This window comes from Podarcis raffonei, chromosome 5 (assembly GCF_027172205.1).
Source record: "Podarcis raffonei isolate rPodRaf1 chromosome 5, rPodRaf1.pri, whole genome shotgun sequence".
NCBI lineage: Eukaryota > Metazoa > Chordata > Lepidosauria > Squamata > Lacertidae > Podarcis > Podarcis raffonei.
In genome coordinates, this window is record NC_070606.1 from 52,945,567 (window position 1) to 52,969,374 (window position 23,808).

At 42.0% G+C, this 23,808-nt stretch overlaps 1 protein-coding gene across 4 annotated transcripts in view; it reads right to left on the bottom strand.

Moving 5' to 3' along the window:
- Positions 1 to 1,022: 1,022 nt before the first annotated feature.
- Positions 1,023 to 23,808, bottom strand: part of VTI1A (vesicle transport through interaction with t-SNAREs 1A) — a 245,212-nt gene continuing 222,426 nt past the window's right edge. For 2 of the 4 annotated variants that reach the window (XM_053389206.1, XM_053389207.1), the window contains one exon: positions 1,023 to 1,988. In XM_053389206.1, the coding sequence (XP_053245181.1) occupies positions 1,895 to 1,988 (94 nt within the window). In that variant the 3' untranslated portion in view covers positions 1,023 to 1,894. The remainder of the gene's footprint in view (positions 1,989 to 23,808) is intronic. The other 2 variants (XM_053389208.1, XM_053389209.1) reach the window with 1 other exon arrangement.

Sequence of the window (23,808 nt, forward strand, 5' to 3'; positions counted from 1 at the left end):
GGGACAGTGGTGGGAAAGTGTTCGTGTTGGGTCCCACAATAAGGGTCAAACATACACTGGATCCAATTTGGGGCCCATATTATTTTGCCAAATAAAGGTAAAGGGACCCCTGACCATTAGGTCCAGTCGTGACCGACTCTGGGGATGCGGCGCTCATCTCACTTTATTGGCCGAGGGAGCCGGCGTACAGCTTCCGGGTCATGTGGCCAGCATGACTAAGCCGCTTCTGGCGAACCAGAGCAGCACACGGAAACGCCATTTACCTTCCTGCCAGAGTGGTACCTATTTATCTACTTGCACTTTGACGTGCTTTCAAACTGCTAGGTTGGCAGGAGCAGGGACCGAGCAATGGGAGCTCACCCCGTTGCGGGGATTCAAACCACTGACCTTCTGATCGGCAAGTCCTAGGCTCTGTGGTTTAACCCACAGCGCCACCTGCACCCCGTTTTTGCCAAATAGGGCAATTCCACTTGCGTCCAGTATGGACACGTGTCTACTCATCATGGAAGACTGCGTCATAAATGACATTTTGAAGGGATAACGACACAGGAATGTGGGAATTGAAAGAAATACGTGTTTTCAAGTAATCGTCTTAATACACATCCCAGGGGACCAAAATTGGGTATAACTTTCTACAACCTGTTTACTATGCCATCAACCTCTATTTGTTGCACAAAGGGTGTAAGGAAGAGGGTAGAAGGGATGACAAGAACTTGATTCATGGTGTCTAAATATATTATTATTATTATTACTATTATTATTATTATTATTAATGTGTGGTAAGCTGGGCCAGAGAAGGGAGAGCACAAGCAATAGCTGCTTAAACAATGTCAAACTGAAGTGCATCATCCTTCTCTTGGACATACAGAAAAAGGTCAACTGGCTATTTTCTTGCCACCCCTATGTGAGTAGATATACTCCTGTTTGAGCATTTCAGCTAAGTCCGTATTTGTTTAAATGAAATGGAAGTATGTATGCAATTCATTCTAGATATTTCTTGCACACAGAATTCATTCAAAATATTACTTGCACACAATCTCACCATATTTATTCTTGCATGATACTTCAGATTTTAAATCTCATTATTATGTTGAATCTAAATCCAGAAAACTGAGAAGTGACTCAGAAAGGATCTCTATGTAACTGCTAGCCAGTCTTTTCTTGCTTTGGAATCTGCATTCATTAAAAGCACAATATTGGAAAGCAACATTATCAGCATGACAACAACACAGTCATAGGGCAACACTGCAAAATAAATTCATCTGACAATCCAGGACTTAGTGGAAATGAATATATATACATGGTCTGTAAATAAAGTTTGAAAGAAATAAGAAAAACTATCACATTTGAATACTAGGTTCACAGTGGACAGTAAGCCATCCTGTCAAAAAGACAATATGTTTATTAGAAGCAATGACTCCTCTGGCTTTGCTGGGTTACATTTGTGATTGTTATTCAAGCCTGAGTATGTCACACTATGTTTTTTTAAAATTCTGTTTGCTCCTATTCCAAGATCCTAAGAGGGATTTTCTTGCCAGAGATCTAATACCAACTCAAGCCAAGTCGAGTGTTTAAATGCTTGCAAGTATCAGCATTAAAAATCTGGCATGGAATTTAATAAGTTGCTTACACATGAGGTCTTGTATACTAACAATATGTTCATTGCATATGCTAATATAGGAAAACCGAAACAGTCATACTATGACATAAAACAAAAAAAAATATCAAATGCACATGCAGCCAGTAAGACAAAATATGCTTATGCTACTTGCACCAGAGTTGAACCGCAGGCTTTGAGAGGGAGAACCTTTCAGTGCAAGAGAATGATTCATGTGACCACTTTGTCTTAATTACTCTGAAGCAGTTTGTTGCTGGTCAGTGAAGAACAAAGATATCAGTGTCCCCTGACAGAAAAATAAATAATCATCAGGACTGCAAAGATGACGATGATCCCCAAGATAACTAACAAAATCCGGTTTTGAATGATCCTAAGGGAATAAAAAGAAAAGAAAGTGGTGAAAGAGAATAAGACAATAAAAGCGCAATGTAAAGCACCTAACTTTTCTTTTCCATGTGAGTAACCCATGGAATACAGCTATCTAGATTCTAAAACTATTGTCTGTACTGATCTTGATTGTTATTTGTGTCACTGAGAGCCAAACTAGATGTGACTTTAGCATTGTGTGCCTGTTTTTTTTAAGGTAAGTATGGGGGAAGCTTTAACCCTCTCACAGTCCAAATCTGAGATGTCCATATCTGCTTTTTTTTTCAAGCTATGCAATGGCTGAACACATGTAATGATGTAATGTTTAGTTTGTCCCTCACTTCCTGTAGCTGAAAGCATTTGCTAAGGGGCTGGGCCTTCTAACATTTATGTGTACATTAAATTAATATCTGAATGTTTGTTTTTATTTTATAATTTAACTAAATGTCTAAAACCTGCTAAACGGAACATTTAAAACAAGCCTGATGGCAATTCATACTGGAAAGGAGCTTGCCACATAAAGTTTTATCCAACTAAGTCATACTCAGAGTAGACTCCCTGGAATGAATGGATTTCATTTTCATTGCATCTACCCTGAGAATATTTAAGTGGATACAACCCACAATAACCCAAGCAAGCCATTATGGAGGTTTTCAAATAATTTTATTTTGGTTTCTTAATTCCAGAGAGAAACAGTCGCTAATTTGTGCATTAAAGTGAAAGATTTCAAGGGTAGGGAACTTGTTGGCAAGGTACTTACTTGAACCAAATACCAAGGGAGAAATATAAAAGATAGTGATGAAGAAAAAGGATGCTACATAGAAGGACATGTCAAACTATGACTCTTATGTTCTAAAACCTTTCTTTGCCTCACTTGCATAGATTCACTTATGGTAATCAGGCAAATGCTACATTCCTGTGTACTGAACAGATAGAAATGAGTAAGGGTAACACACCACTTGTGGAAATGAACCTCTTGTTTCATCAGCATACAAACTATCAGTCGTCAGTCTGAATGACACCTATCTGTACAGAACTATTAAAAATGAGTATTTTTTTTTTTTTTTAAGAAAAGGCCTGAGCTTCATTCCAGGGAAACATTTATCCGGGCTCTTGCGGAATATTGACCTTTACATGGCAGGAACATATTTGCAGTATAGCATCGTTAAAAACAGATTGACAGCCCCCTCTCCACCAAAAAACAACAACAACGCCACCCCAAAAAACCAACTGAAATTTCAATCTTGTTTGTAAAAAGATGGAAAATAAAACCATAAACACTATTCAAACAAAGAAACAATGGATGGTGGAAGGAAAAACAATAGGCTGAGCTCATAGTAAGGTGGGATGTTTGTTTGCCATACATTACAAACAGGCATCTTTGTACATATGAGAGTTTCATGGTTAAATAAATAATATCATACTAGTTGTGTCTGGTTGCATAGGCAAGTGTAAGTGCGGAAGGATGCAGTTTTGAACCAACTTCAGATCCCTCCCTCCTTTTTCACAATGCCAGCCACTGCTACAACATTCACCTTTAAAAAAAAGAAAAGTAAATGGATGGATGAAAACTGTCACATCAGACAAACACACTCCCCTGTGACACTTTAAAAGGACTAGCTCTCTATCCTCCTGACAGGTTACAAAATGATCACATTTGCTGACACGTCTTCCGCAAAACTGCTTTAGTGCTTGTGTCCACTTTGCTAGCAGGAGATGAATGGCCTGCATTGTCCTCATTTATCACTTAAAGCTGAACTAAGATCTGTCTCGTTTATTTTTCCCTTCCTCACTAGAAAGGATAAAGCGCAGCATTAATTCTCCCACGATGACAGCTAATTCAAACTTAACAGGCAATATTTACTCTGCCAAAGGGAGCGGACTACTCTGTCTCTCTTGGAGAGGAAAAATGTTTAATGGTCTAACAAACTAAAGCTAATTAAAGAGGCTTCTGCTTCTTATTAGTTTGCAGTGCAGATTAACACCTGAACTTTCAACCACTCTCTCTTTCTTTCTTTCCCTCTTCTTTTGGGGCATTTTCTAGCAAAACAACACCTGATAGCAAACTGTTTGCCCAAATGAATGCATGAAAAGCAGAGTGCATATTTACTCAGTCACCCTCAGTGATCCTGAAAAGAAACTCAGGAAAATTGAAATTCAGCAGAGAAACAGATTAAAAAGCATGAAAACTCTTTAAAAATTCAGCCTTAAGTAACATACAGTAATATTCCTCTAATATGACTGTGCTGACAACCATTTTATTTGTGGGATGAAGGCCCCAAGGCATCCATGATGCTAATTTACAAAGGATTAACTGTGGATGGAACTTGCTCAGTCGAACACATAGTTAGGCAAATGCATACATCTAACACACTGAATCGTTAAGCCATCGCCTCATATCTGACCTAGTTAGTGTCTCATCACACCCAAATTACAGTGAGAAAAAAAGAATAAATAAAATGAGTCCTCCAAATGTTTCATTTCTAATTCTCTGGCTGCACACTTGATTGGAAGATTACTTAATCTGCAAACTCGTCTCTAAAATCCTCATCAGGAAAAGAGGAAGCAGTACAGACCCCCACCTGTATCTGCTAATTAAATGTTCCATTAAAGTACGAATGTAGGATATGCATATCAAAGTTCAACTTCTAGGAATCTGAATTAGCTTGCCCACTGCAGCAAAAGAATACAATATTGAACAGAACAAATTAATCATGAAATAGGAAGGATGTTATCAACATGCTCCTCTGCAGAATTATTACCCTGTTTCATATTAAACCCTAAAATAAACATGTTCTTTAAATCTCGGCAAAAGTTACGTTGAGTCTGTAGCGTTTCAGGCAGGGGAGCAGAGCAAGGAAAACTTCAGAATGAGTTTCTGAAGCAGCAGAGCTCCACTTTGAAGGGTGATAGGATGGAATGGTACATAAAGAACTTGGATTCTGGTGTCAATACATTTCAGATCTCAAGTCAACAATCCAGGGCGCTAAAAGAAAGAATGAAGAAAGAGGGCTGGGGGCTGGGTGGGATTTCAGCAATATTCTGTAATCAAACCAGCTCACAGTGGCAGAACAATGGTTGGCATTGGCAGGACCCATCTGTAAAGAGGCCTCTAGTACTGTCACAGCCAGACACTGCCAGTGGGTATTGCTCCAGGCAAAGCAGCAAGGAATTTCAAGCGGTGGGAGGGAAAGGAGGAAAGTGGGGTTCAGCATCTTCTGCAAAAAGCCACATGGCTAACTCACCAACAAAAACACAAATGATATTTGTAACTTTGGATTCTTTTTACCTAAAAAATTCAGTTCAATCTTCCAGAGAGGCAACCCAGCGCCTCCTTTGAAAATGCAAAGCATGTTTACAGGGTAAATAATTTAAGAAATAATATATACTTGAAAGGAGACACCCACTGAAACATCCATGGCTAAAGTGCCTGAAGGCAAAAACTTGTGCATTTGCATGCTGCATTTTATTAAGTTAGCACACTGTAGCTTTAAAAGAATGCATGGCCAAATTAAAAGGAATGTGTGACTAAAACATCAAGGATGCTTCCAGTTTGCATTATGAATCACAGCGTTGCTGATATTAAGACGAATTAACTGTTTATTCGATGCAGTCTGTGGACCCAATTTACAGAAGTTTTTGCCCACAAATCTATATGTTGTTGTAAGAATAAGATGGGGCTGGACGAGGCATTTAGAATCTCCCCTTTTCATTGTGGTAACAACTCTGTTCATGGAGGGCTGGAGATCATACATTAAGTTCTATGTGCAAATGTGTCAGGAGAGATGGATGGAACACCTTGCACGGGGAGAGAAAAAAAGTGAGCTTCTGAACCGGCCCTTCGTTGTGAAAGTCTATTGTAAATAACTGCTGGGTTTTTACCCTTCAACTAAAGTGGGATTCTCACACGGACATCTTGATTTAAAGGATTCTGTGAATCTCTGAATCAATCACAGATCCACAGCCAGAATCGCATGCAGTTCCATAAGGTTTATAAGTTCCACAGTATTACACATGATTGCACAACACAACATGAATAGTTATGGCTGAGCCAGTACTCCTGAAAAAAGAAATGTCTGCATAGAATCATATTCAAATTTAGTATTTACACAGGACTTTAATGCACAAAGGATTTCCCACTATTTAATGGATTGGAAAAGCTGAGACAGTACAGTCATACCTCATGTTACGTTTGCTTCATGATACGTTTCTTCAGGTTGCGTCCCGTGGCGACCCGGAAGTACCGGAAAGGGTTACTTCCAGGTTTTGCCGCTTGCGCATATGCGCAAAATGATGTCACGCGCATGCGCAGAAGTGGCGAATCGCAACCTGCGCGTGCACAGACACACCGCTGCGGGTTGTGTTCTATTCATGTTGCGAGCAGGCCTGCAGAACAGATCCCGTTTACAACCAGAGGTACCACTGTAGTCTGCTCAAGATGACCTACTGGGGTGAAGTGAATGCTGAGATTTTACGTGTGGCCTCTTAGATACAGTTTCAACCCTGCATCCATTTCAACACACCAGTTCTCACTAATAACTCATACTTCTGTTCAGTAGCATTGTAGGTTTACATTCTGTTTGCTCTTAAAATACTAAAACCATCATATGAAGAAAGGAATACCAGGCTAGAAATGTATTGACCTGAAATTAGGTGGGGATTGCTGTCGGTGCACTGTATTAAATAGACATGAAGGAAATGCAATTTACTGTATTAGCACGCCGGATTCTGGGTGGTGCAGGCAGTTCATCCATTTGGGTGTGCCAAATTTTGGCCTCACAGAGAGACCATATTATGAAAGTTTACCAAAGTCGGCCCCGATATAAAGCATCAGGTCTTCCGGTCAAGATTTGCTTTTCCTGTGTATTGCCATAGTGCCTAACTTTTCCTTAATAAACCTCCTAGTAGCTCCACTCCGAAGTCAATGCCAATTTTATTCAGCGAGACAAGGAATGACAGGACCAGTTTTCCATCTTAGAGGTCAAGCAGATCATCTCTGCAATGATCTCCAGGCCAGCAGAAATCAAGCCTGCACTTCAGACCCATTCCCAAAACCATTGTTTGCATGACCTTGCTGCGTTAGAGCTACCTCTCCCGAAATCTGCGCGTACAATGGCTCTGATGAGATTTGCAGCATAGTTATATGTGAAGGTGTTTCAGAAGAGACAACTACTTACTTTATAGCATGTTAGCTACTCTTGCACTAAGATTGCCAACTGCGTTAAAATTCTTTAAGAAACACCCCCCTTCGGAGTTCCGGTGAGGCAGCATGGCGGCTGCAACAGCAGAAAAGAGCTCCTGAAGCCAGCCAGAGTAAAAGGCTGTCTGTCCGATTCCCGGGCTCCCAAGACTGCTGCCGCCAGCACCGCCAGCAGAGAGGAATCGGGGGTGCCCGGGAGTCTATCAAAGAAGCCAAAACACCCCCCCAGGACTGAGATTGAGCCGGAAAGGCACCCGACCCCCCCCCAACAGCCCAGAGGAGCTCTAAAACCAGGAGAACAGTGGAGCTAAAGCAAAGAGGGAGAAAGAAAGGGGGAGAGAGGAAGAAAAAGACAGAAAAAGGAGCCCAAAAATTTACCGCTGCTGCCCCCATCTCTGCCGACGGGAAAAAAGAGGAGAGGTAGGTGAGCACCGGGAAGGAAAAAGAGGCTCCGAAAAACACGTGGCTGAGCCCGACCGGAGCTCCAGCGGCAAGGAAAACAGCGAAAAGCTGTTTTTCTTTTTTTTTTTTATTTAACCCCCTTTTTGTTAACCCCTTCCTCCTCCCCCTCTCTCTCCCCCTTTTTTTTAAAAAAAATATCTAAAAATCTTTTCTATCCCCCCCCATATACCTACTTTTATCACTCTTCTTTTTAAAAGAGGGGCCACTGCTGCTGCAGCCACCCTTTACTTGACTCCAATCTCTCCTCTCCCCCCCCTGGCTCCCCCCTTCTTCTTTCTTCTTCTTCTTTTTACTCCCTCCACCCTTTACATATAGCCTATCTGTCTGTCTCTGCTTCTGAGTGCACTCCCAACCCCAACTTCCACCTTAACTGGACCCCAGTACAGTACCCCGTTGGGGTATATACAACCCCCTCCGAAACAAATATTTCCCCTGGCCCCACCCCCTAATCTTTTGCATCTCTACCTGCTGACCCCCTCCCTTTATATGAACGGTCTGTCCGTTAGTCTACTCATCTTCTTACCTGCCCCCCCCCCGCTTTGGCGGCACCGCTGAGGCAACTACAGAAGCCCTACAGAAGTTCTTAAAACACAGGCTAGAAGTGACACAAATGACCACCTAATCCAAACGCTCTGCACAAGCCACCAGCCAAAGCCTGATCAGCTTAGCAACCCAACAATACTCAGGAACCACCACTGCCACAACTCCTAACCACCGCTCTACTCCAAGAGGATGCCAAGCCAACCTCAAACCAAAACCATTAGGGAGACTGAGATGCCACCAACCAGGGAGATGGCAAACAATGCTAAGACCGTAACTCCCCTTCAAGACGATGACCGCCCAGTAACGAAACGAGACCTGAGGGAAATGGAAGCAAGATTAGAAGCACGATTAGAAGAAACACTGAAGGCCACAATGGCTCCCATGCAGGTACTAATCAACAATCTAACCTCCAAAGTGGAAGCTCTAGAGAACAAGAACCAAATGCAAGAAAGAATAATAGAGCAATACCGGGAGGAGAATGCACGAGTGAACAAGAAACTGGACGAACTGGTAAACCAAATGGAAGCAGAACACAGAGAGATGAAAATTAAGCAAGCCGACCTTGAAGACCGCAATAGACGTTGTAACATCCGCTTCCGCAACTTTCCTGAAAAAACAGAGGAGAAAAGCCCAGCAGACCTAATTATACACTGGCTGAAAAACACAATCCCAAGCCTGAAACTTGAGGCAGATGACTTGGAGAGGGCTCACAGAGCCCTAAAACCTATGCCAAAACCCAGCGCCCCCCCAAGAGACATCATTGTATGCTTCACACGCTACAAAAAGAAGGAAGAGGTATGGAACAGCATCAGAAACTTAACCAACCTTCGATATGGAGAAACCCCCATCCTGGCCTTACAGGACTTATCCCAGGATACCCTAAACCGAAGGAAAAGCCTGCGCCCATTCACCCAGCGCCTCCAACAAGCAGGGATCAAATACCGATGGGGCTTCCCCTTCCGCCTCATTGTAACAACTAATACAACACAACACACGGCCACCAACATATCTGAGGCCCTGCAACTACTAAAGAACCTTGAACTCGACCTCCCACCGGAATGGCAACCGACAAACCCACCAAGTGACAGCCCCAACCACGAGGAAACAACAGCAAACAACTGGACGACGGTACAGAAGAAAAAGAAACAACAGAAGCGGCACAACAACGCAAACCAATACAGGCAAGCATCATGCTCAGAACCATCCCGCCGGCCATACGACACAAGAAAGCAGACCAAGATTAACCAAACCAATTCATCGCAGATGGACAACCCTACAACAACAACCCCAGCTGAATGAAGCAACCAGGAAAAAACCACAAACTGAAGGACTGGTGATTCCCCCCCTTTTCCCCCTCTCCCCCCCCAAAACATAGATTTAATTAACACCATCAACATCCCCCCCAGCCCCGCACCCCCACAGAAATCCTCACCCCAACACCAGTCCAGACGACCTCAACCATACTCCCCATCACCCACACCTTCAACATCCCCATACTCCATACTAAGGAAAAACAACTCCAACCTCAATAACACAACCCACAATCAGGCTAAAATCTGATACCCAACCAGCACTATGGTGGCACCAGAGCGTACCAGCACCCACATCCCCACCCCAACACACCAACAATGTTGCTCAAAACATTGGCAACATTGCTTATGAACCTTATACTTGACAGCGACGTTACAAAGTCACTTCACACTGTCTCGCTGATCACCCCCCATCGCAAACAACAGGGGGGATGGCCTGCCCTTGAACACGGCCCTCCACACCAGCTGAGACCTAGGACCAACCGGCTAAATGCCAGATGGCCCAAAACACCCCAAACAAACACCTATATGACTACATATAGGAAACTCTCCACAACTTACCCTCTACTCTTTAACCCAAATCTTACTCTAATCCCACTAGCCCCCCACCCACCACACCCTAGGTCAGCGCAACCCCACTGGTTCTTTAAACAACACGAAGAGAGAGACACAAGACAACCCGAACGGGTTGGCAGGGAATCACCCCACATAATAGATAAGCAAGATGGCTAACCTTAAAGCAATTACATTAAATGTGAGGGGGCTGGGAAACCCCATCAAAAGAAAGCGCATCACCTCATACATAAACACCATGAAACCACACATCACCTTCCTACAAGAAATACACAACCCACCCAAAGGCAGCAAACTCCTGAGCGACCCCCGCTTCAGTCAACAGTGGGTCGCACGAGGCTCAGGGAAAGCACGTGGTGTAGCCATAATACTTAGTAGAGACCTGAACTTCACTGCCACAACAGTCCTCAAGGACAAAAAAGGCAGATTCATCTTCGCTAAAGGGACACTAGACGGCAAAATCAAACTGACAATCGGCTCCATATATGCCCCAAACGCGAAACAATTAGAATTCTTCCAGAAGACACTAAACAAATTCCTCTCCTTCTCTGAAGGGGAAGCAATCCTAGGAGGGGACCTCAATCTAAATATGAAAGGTATATCCCTGAAAGATATCCACCCTACAACCCCATGGGCAACCTTCCTCCGAAGGAAACCTCCAACAACTAGGAACTCTTACAAATTACTAAAATTGCTAAAAAACAGGGGTCTCTACGACATCTGGGGTGAGCAAAACCCGGGAGACATCAGCCATACATTCCAATCGGGACGCCATGATACAGTGTCCAGACTGGACAGCATTCTACTCACACAGGGTCTGATCCCCTCAGTGGAATCAACAAACATAGGTAACATTAAAATCACAGATCACGCCCCAGTAGAAGTCATCGTTAAAATAGGAGAAGGAACACAAACCACCCCATCATGGTCCTTCAGCCCCATCCTAACTACAAACAAACAAATTAGAGAGAATCTCACAAAAACCCTCCAAAACTACTTCGAGGAAAACGATGTAGACAATATAACAACCCATCTCCTATGGGACGCAATGAAAGCGGTCACCAGAGGAGCTTGCATAAAAGAGAAAACATTCCTTAAAAAACAAACCACCTCAAAAATTAGCAAAATAGAACAAGACATCACAGTCCTCTCATCACGCTACAAACAAACAGGATCTAAAAAACTTCTCAAACTTATAGAACAAAAAAGGAGAGAACTAGACTCCTTAGAAATCAACAAAACAATGATCAACATTCTATACTCTAAACAACGTTTCTATGAATATGGAGGGAAAAACTCCAGATTACTAGCAAATAGATGTAGGAAAAAAGCACTCAAAACAAGAATACACTGCATCACCAAAAAAGACGGCAACATAACATTCTCCCCCAAAGAAATAATCTCAGAATTTGCAGAATTCTACTCCAACCTATACACCTCCCATAACCCACCAGAGAGGGAAATCAAAAAATTTCTAGCAGGACTGACCATGCCTACCCTAACTGATGAGGAACAGGAATTCATGGACAGCCCTATCACCCCAGAGGAAATAGATGCAGTCCTCAAAAATCTGAAACCACACAAAGCCCCAGGCCCAGACGGCTTCACAGCAGAATTCTATAGGAAATTCAAAGAACCCTTGATGCCTTACATGACCCGCCTATTCAACGACATCATAAAAGGGGGTCCCATCCCCAAAACCTGGACCCACTCCAAAATAGTCTCCATCCCAAAACCACTAAAAGATAGCCTCAAAGTAGAATCATACCGCCCAATCTCATTAATAAACCAAGACTACAAGATATTCACATCAATCTTGGCCAACCGCCTAAAAATCTTCCTACACAAGTTAATAGCCCCAGACCAGACTGGCTTTGTCCCTGGCCGCAATATAACAGACCCCATCAGGAAACTACTGAACCTGATCGAACACAGCAAGGCAACCAAACTCCCATTGACAATTATGTCCTTAGACATCCTCAAAGCCTTTGATTGCTTAGAGTGGAAATACATATTAGCAGTACTAACTAACATGAAATTTGGCCCCAACTTCCTACAAATACTCAAACAAATATACTCCCAAGCCTCAGCAAGATGCAGAACTAATAATATGGATTCTAATACTATAGCTATCCAAAGAGGCACGAAACAAGGATGCCCACTGTCTCCCTTCTTATTTATCTTGGCTCTGGAACCCTTAGCAATCCGCATCCGAGCAGCCACAGACATCAAGGGAGTGGAAATAAAAGGCAGAACCTATAAATTAGGGCTCTTTGCAGATGACCTAATGGTCACAACACCAGACCCCATAAACACAGCAACCTCCCTAATCAGAGAACTCAACACATTTGCAATGGTGTCGGGCCTACAGGTAAATTTCACAAAGTCAGAAGCTATGTGCTTCAACACCCCTCCTCACACCCAAAAAGAACTCACGAAGGTCACCAAAATAAAACTTTGCCACACCAAGTTCAGATACCTAGGGGTACAAATAACCAGAAACCTCAATAAACTGCACCTCCACAACTACAAGCCCCTGTGGCGACAAATTAACAAAGACCTAAAGAGATGGAATAACATGAATTTCACTCTCTCAGACAAAATAGCCATGATCAAAATGAGCACACTCCCAAAACTAACCTACCTATTCCAAACCCTCCCAATCTGGATCCCCCCAACCCAACTCCGCAGTTGGCAGAGAAAACTACACTCTTTCATCTTCTCACATAAAAAACCAAGAATAAGCCCCAAATGCCTGCACCTCCCCACCTCAGAAGGAGGATGGGGAATCCCCAACATAGAAGCATATTACATTGCCAACCAAATACGACATATAATCCCATATATACTCAAAGATGAGACAAAACAATGGGTACACCTAGAGAGGGACACAATTGAAAATACCTGCACCACAGCATACCCACTCCTCCCAAACAAACTAAAGAAAATTCCCACAACACTCAACAGGTACACACAGACCATGCTCAAAGCATGGAAAACACAAATAGGCAAACTATCCCCAACCCCATCCCCACTAATCCCCCTGGCGTACCACCCATTATTCCACCATGCAGCACAAAACCTCCAGATAAAAACCTGGCGAACCAAAGGCTTATATCGCCTAATAGACTTCTATAAAAATAACAAACCTTTGTCAACACAAGAAATACAAGACAAACTAGAAGACACCCAAATGCCCTGGTTAACACAACACCAACTACATGCCCTCTTAAACAACCCAACAGTAAAATTAGCAGCAACTAGGCCCCTGACAACCTTCGAAAACCTCCTCCTAACAACAAAGGGAAACAGTAAAGGGACGGTATCCGCAATATACAAAATACTACTCCAAAACCCCACAAACCCCCTAGACGCAATCAAAAAACAATGGGAGAATGACATAGGCTATGAGATTAACCCCACGCAATGGGCCAGAATGTGGTCTAAACCTCCCTTTAAATCCATATCAACGAAAAGAAAAGAACTCACACTGAAACTCACCTACAGGTGGTACCTAACACCAAGGAAACTAGCGCTAATACGCCCAGGAACCTCACCAAAATGCTGGAGAGGGTGCACCTCCACAGGCACATACCTCCACATGTGGTGGGAATGTCCCAAAATCCAACTATTCTGGGCAACAGCCATACGAGAAATATGTAAAATAACTAAACAAGTATTAGATATCACCCCAGAATTGGCCCTACTAAACATCTTCCAAGACAACAACGCCCATTTACACCACAAAGAACTCATAACCCACCTACTTTCAGCAGCTAGAAACACCATAACCAGACACTGGAGAGACCTGTCAGGAGTAAGCATGGACCAATGGTACCAAATAGTATGGGAAACAGCCCTACTGGAAAAATTAACTAATAAACTGAAACTGACACGGGGACAAACAGAAGAAGACACCTTCACTCCGATATGGCTCCCCTTTATCACATACACAACCCAACAGGACAATGACAATAATCCACCAACAGCATACAAATCAATATGGCTAACCTGATCCAAAACACCCACCCACCTCACTCACACACGGAAACAAAGATCACCACAGCCAATCACAAACAAACAATCACACCGTACGCCAACCCCAAACTCTCTCACCACCAAAGGAACACAAGTGAACAACACAAACAACGCTGACACCAAACTCTACATACACTAAGCATAATAGAAACACCGCCACCCGACCCCACCCCCATCCACCTTCCCTCTCTCCACCCCCCCTTTCTTTTTCCTTTTTTTTCTCTTCTCCCCCTAATGCCTCAACAAATGAAACGGATTTGTAAAAATGTTACATGGGAAAAAAAAATACGAGGCATTACACTTTTGTAAAACAAGAAAATCCTAAATAAAATATTAAAAAAAAAAAAAGAAAAAAAAATAAGAAACACCCCCCTTCCAAGCTGCATTCATTAGTGAGGGAAGTGCACAATGTTTAGAGTCCATCTTCATGACTTGTACAAGCTTTAGCACCTGACTGACCAGCGCTGGATAATGATTCCTTGGCATTAAGCACTAATGGCTGCAATGACAATTGCTAATAAAATTAGGAATTGAAGTAATATAATTACTTAATATAAATTAAGTGATGAGCAATCCTCAACAAACTTTTGTAAGTTTTTGCCTACAATAATGAAGAAAGTTCTAAGAAGCATTCTGCTCTGAGACCAGTACAAATACAAGAAAAATAAGTGGCTACCATGAATCCGTTAACATGCTTTTATTACAACACAGGGCTTTATTTTCAAAGAAATGTACAGGGGGAAAGTAGACCTCTCAAGAACACAGACAGATGAATGAAAAATATTTCAAGTTTAATGGTACACAATACAAAATGGCTTTCTGTAAACTTATGCATTCAGTATTAAACTAGTCAAAGTTTTGGACAAAGTTTACTGTATTTTTGGTTTCTATGGAAGCCGCCCAGAGTGGCTGGGGAGGCCCAGCCAGATGGGCGGGGTATAAATAATAAATTATTATTATTTGGACGACAGAATTGCACCCCGTAAGTGGGTGGCGCTGTGGGTTAAACCACAGAGCCTAGGGCTTGCCGATCAGAAGGTTGGCAGTTCAAATTCCCACAACGGGGTGAGCGCCTGTTGCTCGGTCCCTGCTCCTGCCAACCTAGCAGTTCAAAAGCACGTCAAAGTGCAAGTTGATAAATAGGTACCACTCCAGCAGGAAGGTAAACAGCGTTTCTGTGAGCTGCTTTGGTTCGCCAGAAGCGGCTTAGTCATGCTGGCCACATGAACCGGAAGCTGTACGCCCGCTCCCTCGGCCAATAAAGTGAGATGAGTGCCACAACCCCAGAGTCATCCATGACTGGACCTAACAGTCAGGGGTCCCTTTACCTTTAAGCAACAGTAAATATTATCTTTGCAGATAGTCGAAGCCTAGAAGTTTTATATGTATGCCTGCAGCCATACAAAATAAAACAAATGGTACATGCAAATGAAGCAGAAAAATGGTCGGACACAATAAGCACAGGAATATCAGACTCTTGAATATCCAGGGCAACTGCAAGGACTGAATTTGTGAGCCACACAACCCAAGCATCAAAAATTGGGATTCTGCTCTCCATTGTGGTATACCTAAATGCCCATTCTGAACACACTAATTCGGTTGGAAAGATCATATAAGTTAGGACCTACACCTATGAGGCTCTGGAAAAGACAAAGTGCAGCCCTAATTCTGCCACAATGGCAGCTAATTCAGATGTAATAATAGTTAAAGGGGCAGTGTTCTCTGCCTCCCTTGGGGGAAAAGGCTATTTAGGCCTTTATACTATGCAAGTATACTGGCCCACAGCATAGCCCTCAGGTAAAAGTTCGGTGGAGCACAACAGAAAACAGGATGACATGATCCAAGTATAAATGTAAATGTTGACCTTGAACATTGGGGAGGGAGGGGAGGGGGTATACAAGTAACTTCTCTATGGCAAAAAAATATTTAATACAGGTGCTTAATCTTGTCCAAAAGCACCACATGACAACTAGGATAGGTAATTATAGCAGCTAAACAGATGGCAAGGACCAATAGTACTTTTTACACTACTCAACTTTTCTTTTGGATATTGAGCATTTATGCTAGTCTGTCATTGTCGCCTATAAAAAGTACTTAAGAGTTTCTCTCTCTCTCTCTCTCTCTCTCTCTCTCTCTCTCTCTCACACACACACACACACACACACACACACGAAAGCAACTAAAGCTAAATGCAACATTGCTTAAATGACTAGTAGCCCCATATCTCCTGAGGAAATCATAGGTAGTCAATTATTTTAAATACAGCTAATTTCACAATAATAGTGCAATAAAAATTGTTCTCTCCCTTCTTTCATTTGTCTTTTCAGAGACCAGAACAAACTTTGTAAATGGGCTACTGCTTGACAGACCTTCTGAAGCCATGAGTCTTGTTCCATATCTTGCTCCTGTGTGAGAAATTGCAAAAGCAAAATTTTTGGGGTGGCTGTAACTATGAGGATGACTTCTGAGGTGTTTAGAACACAACACTTGTGTTCTATGTGAGCACAGATATTCAGAACCACTTGGCATCTCACTTAAATCACATATTGAACTTCAAGTCAACCTACCTAGTGAAGTGTCAAGAAGTGCCAGCGCAGGTGGGCTTGAAAGATGCTAAAGGTGGGCTTATCAAAATGCTAAAGAGTGGCTCCTTAGAAATAAGGAAGCTGATGGGCGGCTTTCCTTTATCTGCCTCTATTTAATCAACTCTGTAGAAAGTGTCTGGTTTTGGGGTATGTGTACACACATGGGTTTCTGATAAAGAAAAGCATTCATCTAGATAAAACAATTATTTCACTGGCAGTAGCATGTGCAGAAGCAGCCAACAAGAAGAAACACGACAGAGGCTTAGCTACTGTAGTAACTATGGTTTCATTTACATTCCACAAATTTTAAGGAAACAAAAGGAACAGTTTCAGAGAAGCTTGATCTAAGCCAGAAGGGCAATCTTCCTCTATTAGCACAACTCCAAGAACTCTAATACAAAACCAAACTACTTCTGCTTTAATTGTGATTTCAAACTATGTATGAACATCACTTTTAGGCTTATTTTCCCTTCTGTGTTTGGGTGTCTTTTTCCATAGGAGGCTGCCTACAATTGTCTTAAGCGTGTGGACCTCTTATGAGCAAAAGAGGGGGGGGGGAAATACGCCACTCCCTTTGCAGAGGTATATGCAGCAACTGTTCCTGAAAATGTGCTATCCAAAATGTTAGTACTCAATGGCACTTTTTGAGTGATAGAAAAGCATTTTAGTATGTATCGTATATATTCATCCTCTACCCCCCTCCACTGAATGCTCTGAAGAAAAGAAAACAATCATGGCTAAGGCCATTTGTGAAGATGGCATTAAAGGAGCCTACTCTGAGACAGATAAAAATAATGAGAATCTTTCTGTCAAGAAGGATTTAGAAAATATCACTAGCATTATTAAAATTTAATTTTTTTACTGTGCTTTTTGGTTCCCCCATTTTTCCAGGGATAATGAGCAGGACTGCACACCTCCACATTGCTAGGACTTATTTTGTGCAATAAATTCAGCCTTCCCTTCTGAAGACATTTCAGACAACAATTTTGACTGCTATAGGCTTCCCCCCCCCCCAACCTGTGCTGTGTGCTTTGAGCCTCCCTGTAAAAAACAGTTCATAAGCTAATACTGCAGAAGGCCAGCGGAACAAATAAAAATCATTTTTTTTTGACCAACTGATTCAGAGAAATCATGGGAATAGCAAATATGGGATTGGCACAAAAGAAATGAATAAAAGAAGATCGATGTATTCACAAATGGTTTATGTGGCAGAATTAGCTGACAGGAGCTACTTGCTACTATTAAAGTCCTTTCTCTCACTGCATATTGCTGTTAAAGAGACAGGAATACTAGAAATTTTCACTATAAACTCAGTGCTTTAATAAAATAACTAGCCTTCTGTACATAGGGAGAAGTAACAGGGTGGGGAGTTGGAATTCAGTGTAGTATAAGGAAGTTTCTGAATTATAGACCCCATGTCTCTGAGGGGCAGTGAGATCAGAGTCGAGAATTTGAGGAAGAAGTGATGGCTTATTCTTTCACTGTTTGCAGGAAATACTTAATGTTAGTCCAATACAGTCTAAAGGTACTTGGTTCTTCAAGAAAGGAATAAAATGTGAGATATCTGCTCATTCTGCTCAATTAAATCTTTTCCCACTGGAAAGGAAGTTCGGGGCTATACTGAAGATACTACACACACACACAATCACTTCTAAAAATGGAATAATCCATTAATGTATGCACAGGTTTCAACTGCTGAAATGCAAACCTGTGATTCCTTTGTGCTCAGATCCAGGATTCTATCCAACACTGTTCATGCACAAGTGGAATAAGCATCTGCTCACGTAACAAGACTTCACCTGTCCCCTTCTCCCCTCAAAATGTGCTCCACAAAATGTGTTGGGAGACCTTCCAGAGCAGCTTCTGGGGGCTGCAGTAGGGGCAAAAGGAAGATATGGTCCCATTGTACAGGCAGAGGTTCACTCACACAATATGGGATTTCATCCACAGCGTCTATTTACAAGAGGTCTTAGTATCAGTGTGATTTACTAGTGGCATTAACTCCTGTAATCCTAGCCCAACTAGCAAAAAATGATCCATAGAACTCTTCTGTTCTGGATGACTTACATAAAAAGCATGATGTACATTGGCTGTTCAGTTGAAAGCAGTGCACCTACTTCTCCATAGTTCCTTTGCATTTTAGATGATCTGCTTGTTTCTATAATAGTCTCTGGTACTCTATACGGACCATTTTTATTTATTTGTATTATTTATTTAAAATATTTGTAGCCCACCTTTCATTATAAAAAAGAGCCATCAAATGGCTTTTATGAGCTTGACTTATCAATTTGAATGAAGAATGAAGCTCTGTATTTCATTCTGATGTCTTAGTAGACCTAGGGGTCCCAATAGACCAGAGGATTAACAGAAGTCAACAGTGATGCAGCAGCAAAAAAAGCCAATGCTATTCAACAGAATTATAGTGTCTCAATGGGGGAAAAAAGCTTTTTTCAAAAGCAATTTTAAAAATACATTGAATTTTCCATAAGGCTCACCATCGCCATCTAGTGTCACATTGTATATTGCACTTAAAACACAGTTAAAACACAGTTTTATTTGCAGCTGTATAGCCGAGTCCACAATTATTCCAAGCCAAACTTATTTTCACTTAATTTCTTAGTTTGATATTAATTTGCTTATGATATTTGCCCGATTAAAAACTAATCTTCTGTAAATTAACTCTGAATGCCATATGGAATAATCTCATTAATGGCAGCCTGTCCCTAGTCATTTATTTCAAATACCATGAAATATGTAAACCAACCTTCTTTTCATTGCATTTATGAGACTTCTGTCACAGAAACAAGTTCCTGTATTTTGAGAGCTGATCATCCATTTAAAGCACTGCTAAAAATATATGTCATGATATGCCGGGCAATCCTCTGGGAACCGCCCAGGTTCTTGTAACAAGGGCACGCTAAAAACCTGAGGTGCTATTATCGGAAAGAGTCTCTCTGAGATTAAGAAGAGCCCTGCTCTTTATTCAGTTCTCCACAGTAGCCAACCAAATACTCATGAGAAGCTCACAAGCAGCACATGAAGCATTAGCCCTCTCCTGCTGTTGCTCCCCAGTTATTGCTATGTAGAGTCATAGTGCCTCTGATCCTGGAGGGAGCGGCAGCCATCATAACTGGTAGTCATTAATAGTTGTATCCTCCATGAATTTGTCCAGTCCGCTCTTAAAATCTGCTATGTCAGCGGTCCCCACCACAACTTGTGGTGTGTATTCCAGAGTTTAACTATGCACTAGGTGAATAAATCTCTAAGAGCAGACAAGACCAACAGTGGAGTCCCTGTGGCTTACTGGCAGTGCTTTCCCCCCCAGAAAAAAACAGTGCTGGTACTCACCATGAACCTCTCCCCCTTCTCTCTCTCTCTCTCCCCCCCTCACTCTCTTGTCCCCCCTCAATTAAAACCCCACCTTGTGCACCCCTCCGCCTTCTTCAACCTCTCCCCCTACCTTGCCCCGTCTGCTCGTCACATGAGAAATGAAAAACAGGCCGCATTAATGGTTTTAAATACGGAGAAAGCCTTTGATAATATTTCTTGGTCATTTTTGATTAAGGTATGAGAGAAAATGGAAATAGGTAATTCCCACCAAACCCCTTCTCCTTCATCTCTTCCCAGCCACCAGCTGCACAGTCTGTGCTCACCTCTATGGTTTGCCCCAGCCACAAAATGGAGGATGGTGGCACTAGCAGTTGAAGCTGCTGCCTCCTTCCCCTTCTCTCTCTCTCCCCCTCCCCCGCCACCGCCCTGCAGACATGGAAGCAGAGACAAAAGGGAAATGACACTCATGCTCGCCCGGACTCTTGTGGCGCAGCGGTATAGCAGAGACTGAGTCCAGGGGGAGAGCATGCATTGTGGGGTGGCCAAGAGCAAAAGGTGCCACCTGTTGACTGACAGCAGCAATTGCAGCCCCAACAAACCTTTTCCTTGCCCCCTTAGGCTCCTGCTTTTCACAATCCCCCTTTTAGCCACGGTTGCTTGCTCGCTCTCCCCACCCTCCATTTACCTTATCACAAGATTTGAAGGGGGGGGAGGTGCTGGTACTGCATACTGTTGAGTACTGCCAGAAAAAGCACTGCTTAGTGCAATGGTGAAGGGTGGGGAAGGATTTCCCTCGCCTACTAGTAGGGAGCTAAGCTTGGGCTATGTATATATGAATAAGCTTTCTGCATCCCAAGGGACACACTGCTTCAGAAATGGAAAACAATTTTTAGGCTCCAGAGTTTTTCTACCAAAGTGCAGGGCCTGAGGATTGCTATGAAACTCTGCTTTAGTGTCAAGCAAGATGAAGTTTATCGTAAACGTAACTAATAATCAGCTGGAACCTCAGTCTGATTGCTGTTCAGTAGAGAGATAATCTGATAGCTTCAGATGGGCACAGTAACTTCTAAAAGAGTGTTAACATGATCGTTAGCCAGCTTACTTAGTACCATCAATATGCTATCTTTGTATTACAAATATGCCATCTTCCCAACTCAGTACATACAAAAATATTTTTCCTTCTACACCGCTAATTGAATGGCATAGACCAAAAGTGTAACAGATATCAGTGAGCCACACAATTGCAGCCTATTATTTCTCTTGCTTTTCAACTATAAATACCATGCAAAAGTGAATGAGCCCCCTTATGTTTCCCAACAGGCAGTTTACTGACCCAGACATGAATGTATAACAAGTAAAAATGCTATAGCAATACATTTTTAATTGATGATTTCATGTTTATTTACTGCAAGACTTGACTCACCCCACAAGGATGCCTGTCAGGTGTTTTATATAACAGATATACAAGGAATGTTGGAGAGAAAAAATATTTTCTTACCATGGCAAATACTTATAGGCGGTTATTAAATAATAAAAAAGTTATATTGTTTAATCCTTCTTTGGGTTTACTTTTTACCATTAGAGAACACAATGATCAGTGAACTGTGTACGTTTTTTTTATATAAAAAATAAAAAAGCCTTTCAATAGCCTTGTGGAAATATATAAAACAAGCAGCGATACAGTCCTTTGCCAAACACTGTCATAAATTTTTTATTTGGCAGCTAACATTCTCACTAGTTTTCTTGGCAGCAATTGGGACCTTTAGCAAGAAAGGTGCAGGAGAAAAATACCTTGTTTAGGGATGTTTTCAACACTTTCTGGGATTTTTCAGAACTTCTGCCTGCAGCACATTTTTACAACCTCAGTCTCCAACCACATGATGAGTAGGTGGTGGTTTTTAACTTCTTTTTTTTAGAAAATATAGACAGCTTACTACCCCCACTCCCCTCTGGCCTCCAGCCTAGAATCCATCTCCCCCTCCTCTCTCATATGTGTGTTCCAGAGATACAAGTGGATGCTCTTCAATGTCTAGACAAAAAGAAAGAACCAAAAAAAACCCACAGCCACAATATCAGGATGTGTCCTTTGTTGCTCCTGATGTTATCAAAATCAGATTCCCAGATGACAGAGATAAATGAAAGGCAAAAATGTACTGATTACTTTTGTATTTTCTCCCTTCTTCAGATATTGCTACAAAAACTGGTCACAGGTGCAGCTACCTGGGTGAGTCCGTGGACGGATGATAAACAGAATAGCAAAATAGATTTCTGCACCAAGATCAAGTACTGAATCGATTGTTAAAAATACATAAAAACAGCACATCTTGGTAAATCTGAAACCCCAAAAGCTTTAATCAAGGTTCTGATAACAAACTGTTTGGCTATTTACAAAGATATTAATTATCCATAGGGTTGAAATTCTTTCTCCACAGCCTATTTTCCTGTCTCAATAGCCAATCAGCATTCCATAGTATTTCCCTACTGAATAATTTTGGGCTCTTCTGCTCCTTATTTTCTGCCCTATAAGGGGGTTTGTACGTCTACAAACCTTGGGGTTTCCCACGAGCCTTTGTTTTGTGCATGGGTGAGACTGTTTTGTTATAGAAGGTTCCGCACTTGTACAATATAGAGTGTTGCGAACACCTTCAGGCATGTTTTCCATTGCTTCAGAGATAAACTAAACTCAGATAGCGGAAATTTGACACATAGTAAAAGTAGACATCTGGTCTCCTCCTCCTATGGATACTGTGTATCCGTATCTGACATTATGTATGTATTTGATCCACTATGTAGAGCAGGTATGGCCAAACTCGGCCCTCCAGCTGTTTTGGGACTACAACTCCCATCATCCCTAGCTAACAGGACCAGTGGTCAGGAATGGTGGGAACTGTAGTCCCAAAACAGCTGGAGGGCCAAGTTTGGCCATGCCTGATGTAGAGGCTTTGTGAGATCAAACAAAATACAGAACTAAATATATATTTGTAGCTATATTAGATGAACTTAATGTAGCTTCAGTGTAGCATACCTGTTCACAAATTGACATGGAGGAGTTTTTTAATACTGGAAGCGCAAGGGGTATGTTTTTACCAGCTGAAATAGGTCCCAGGACAGAGCTAAAAGCAGCAGGTGAACCCTGGCTTTTCATTCTAGGTGGTTTATCTAAGATGAGATCCCTAAAATGGATCTCTCACACTTTTCTGAGAGGTAGCATTTCTGTACAATGTTGGCATCCCTTGGATCTGCAAAAAAATGTAATGGTTTGCAGTGGTCCTGTTCAGTGTGATCCCTACCCACCACCCCCTTCAGTCAGCATTTTATTACACTGTCAGTCCTCAATGCGCCAATTGGGAGGTTTTTTGACCATTCTTTTTCCTCCCTGATTTTGTTTTGTTTTGTTCTGAGTCTGCTGATACCTTTCTTTTTGCGTGAGTGATGCTGTTTTGGCTAAATAAGGAGCCATACTTATAGAATGAATTCTTTATCAGTATGTAGAATACTGTGAGCAGCCATGCTTTCAAGCCTTTTCACGTAGCTAAAGGGTCGAGAGAAATAAAGCTGAGATGTTCATGATATAAGCTTTAGCCATCCAACAGCTATAAACAGCAAGACTTACTAAAATGTTCATACTTGCAAAAAAGAGATCAGTGTGGCAATAGGGATACTACCGCAGTACTATGTATTAGAGGGGCAATCTGATCAGAAGAAGGAATTTTTAGTGATAAGCATACTGAAAGGCACAATATGCTAGTTGGAGACATTTTAAAGCTTAATATAAAATAATTA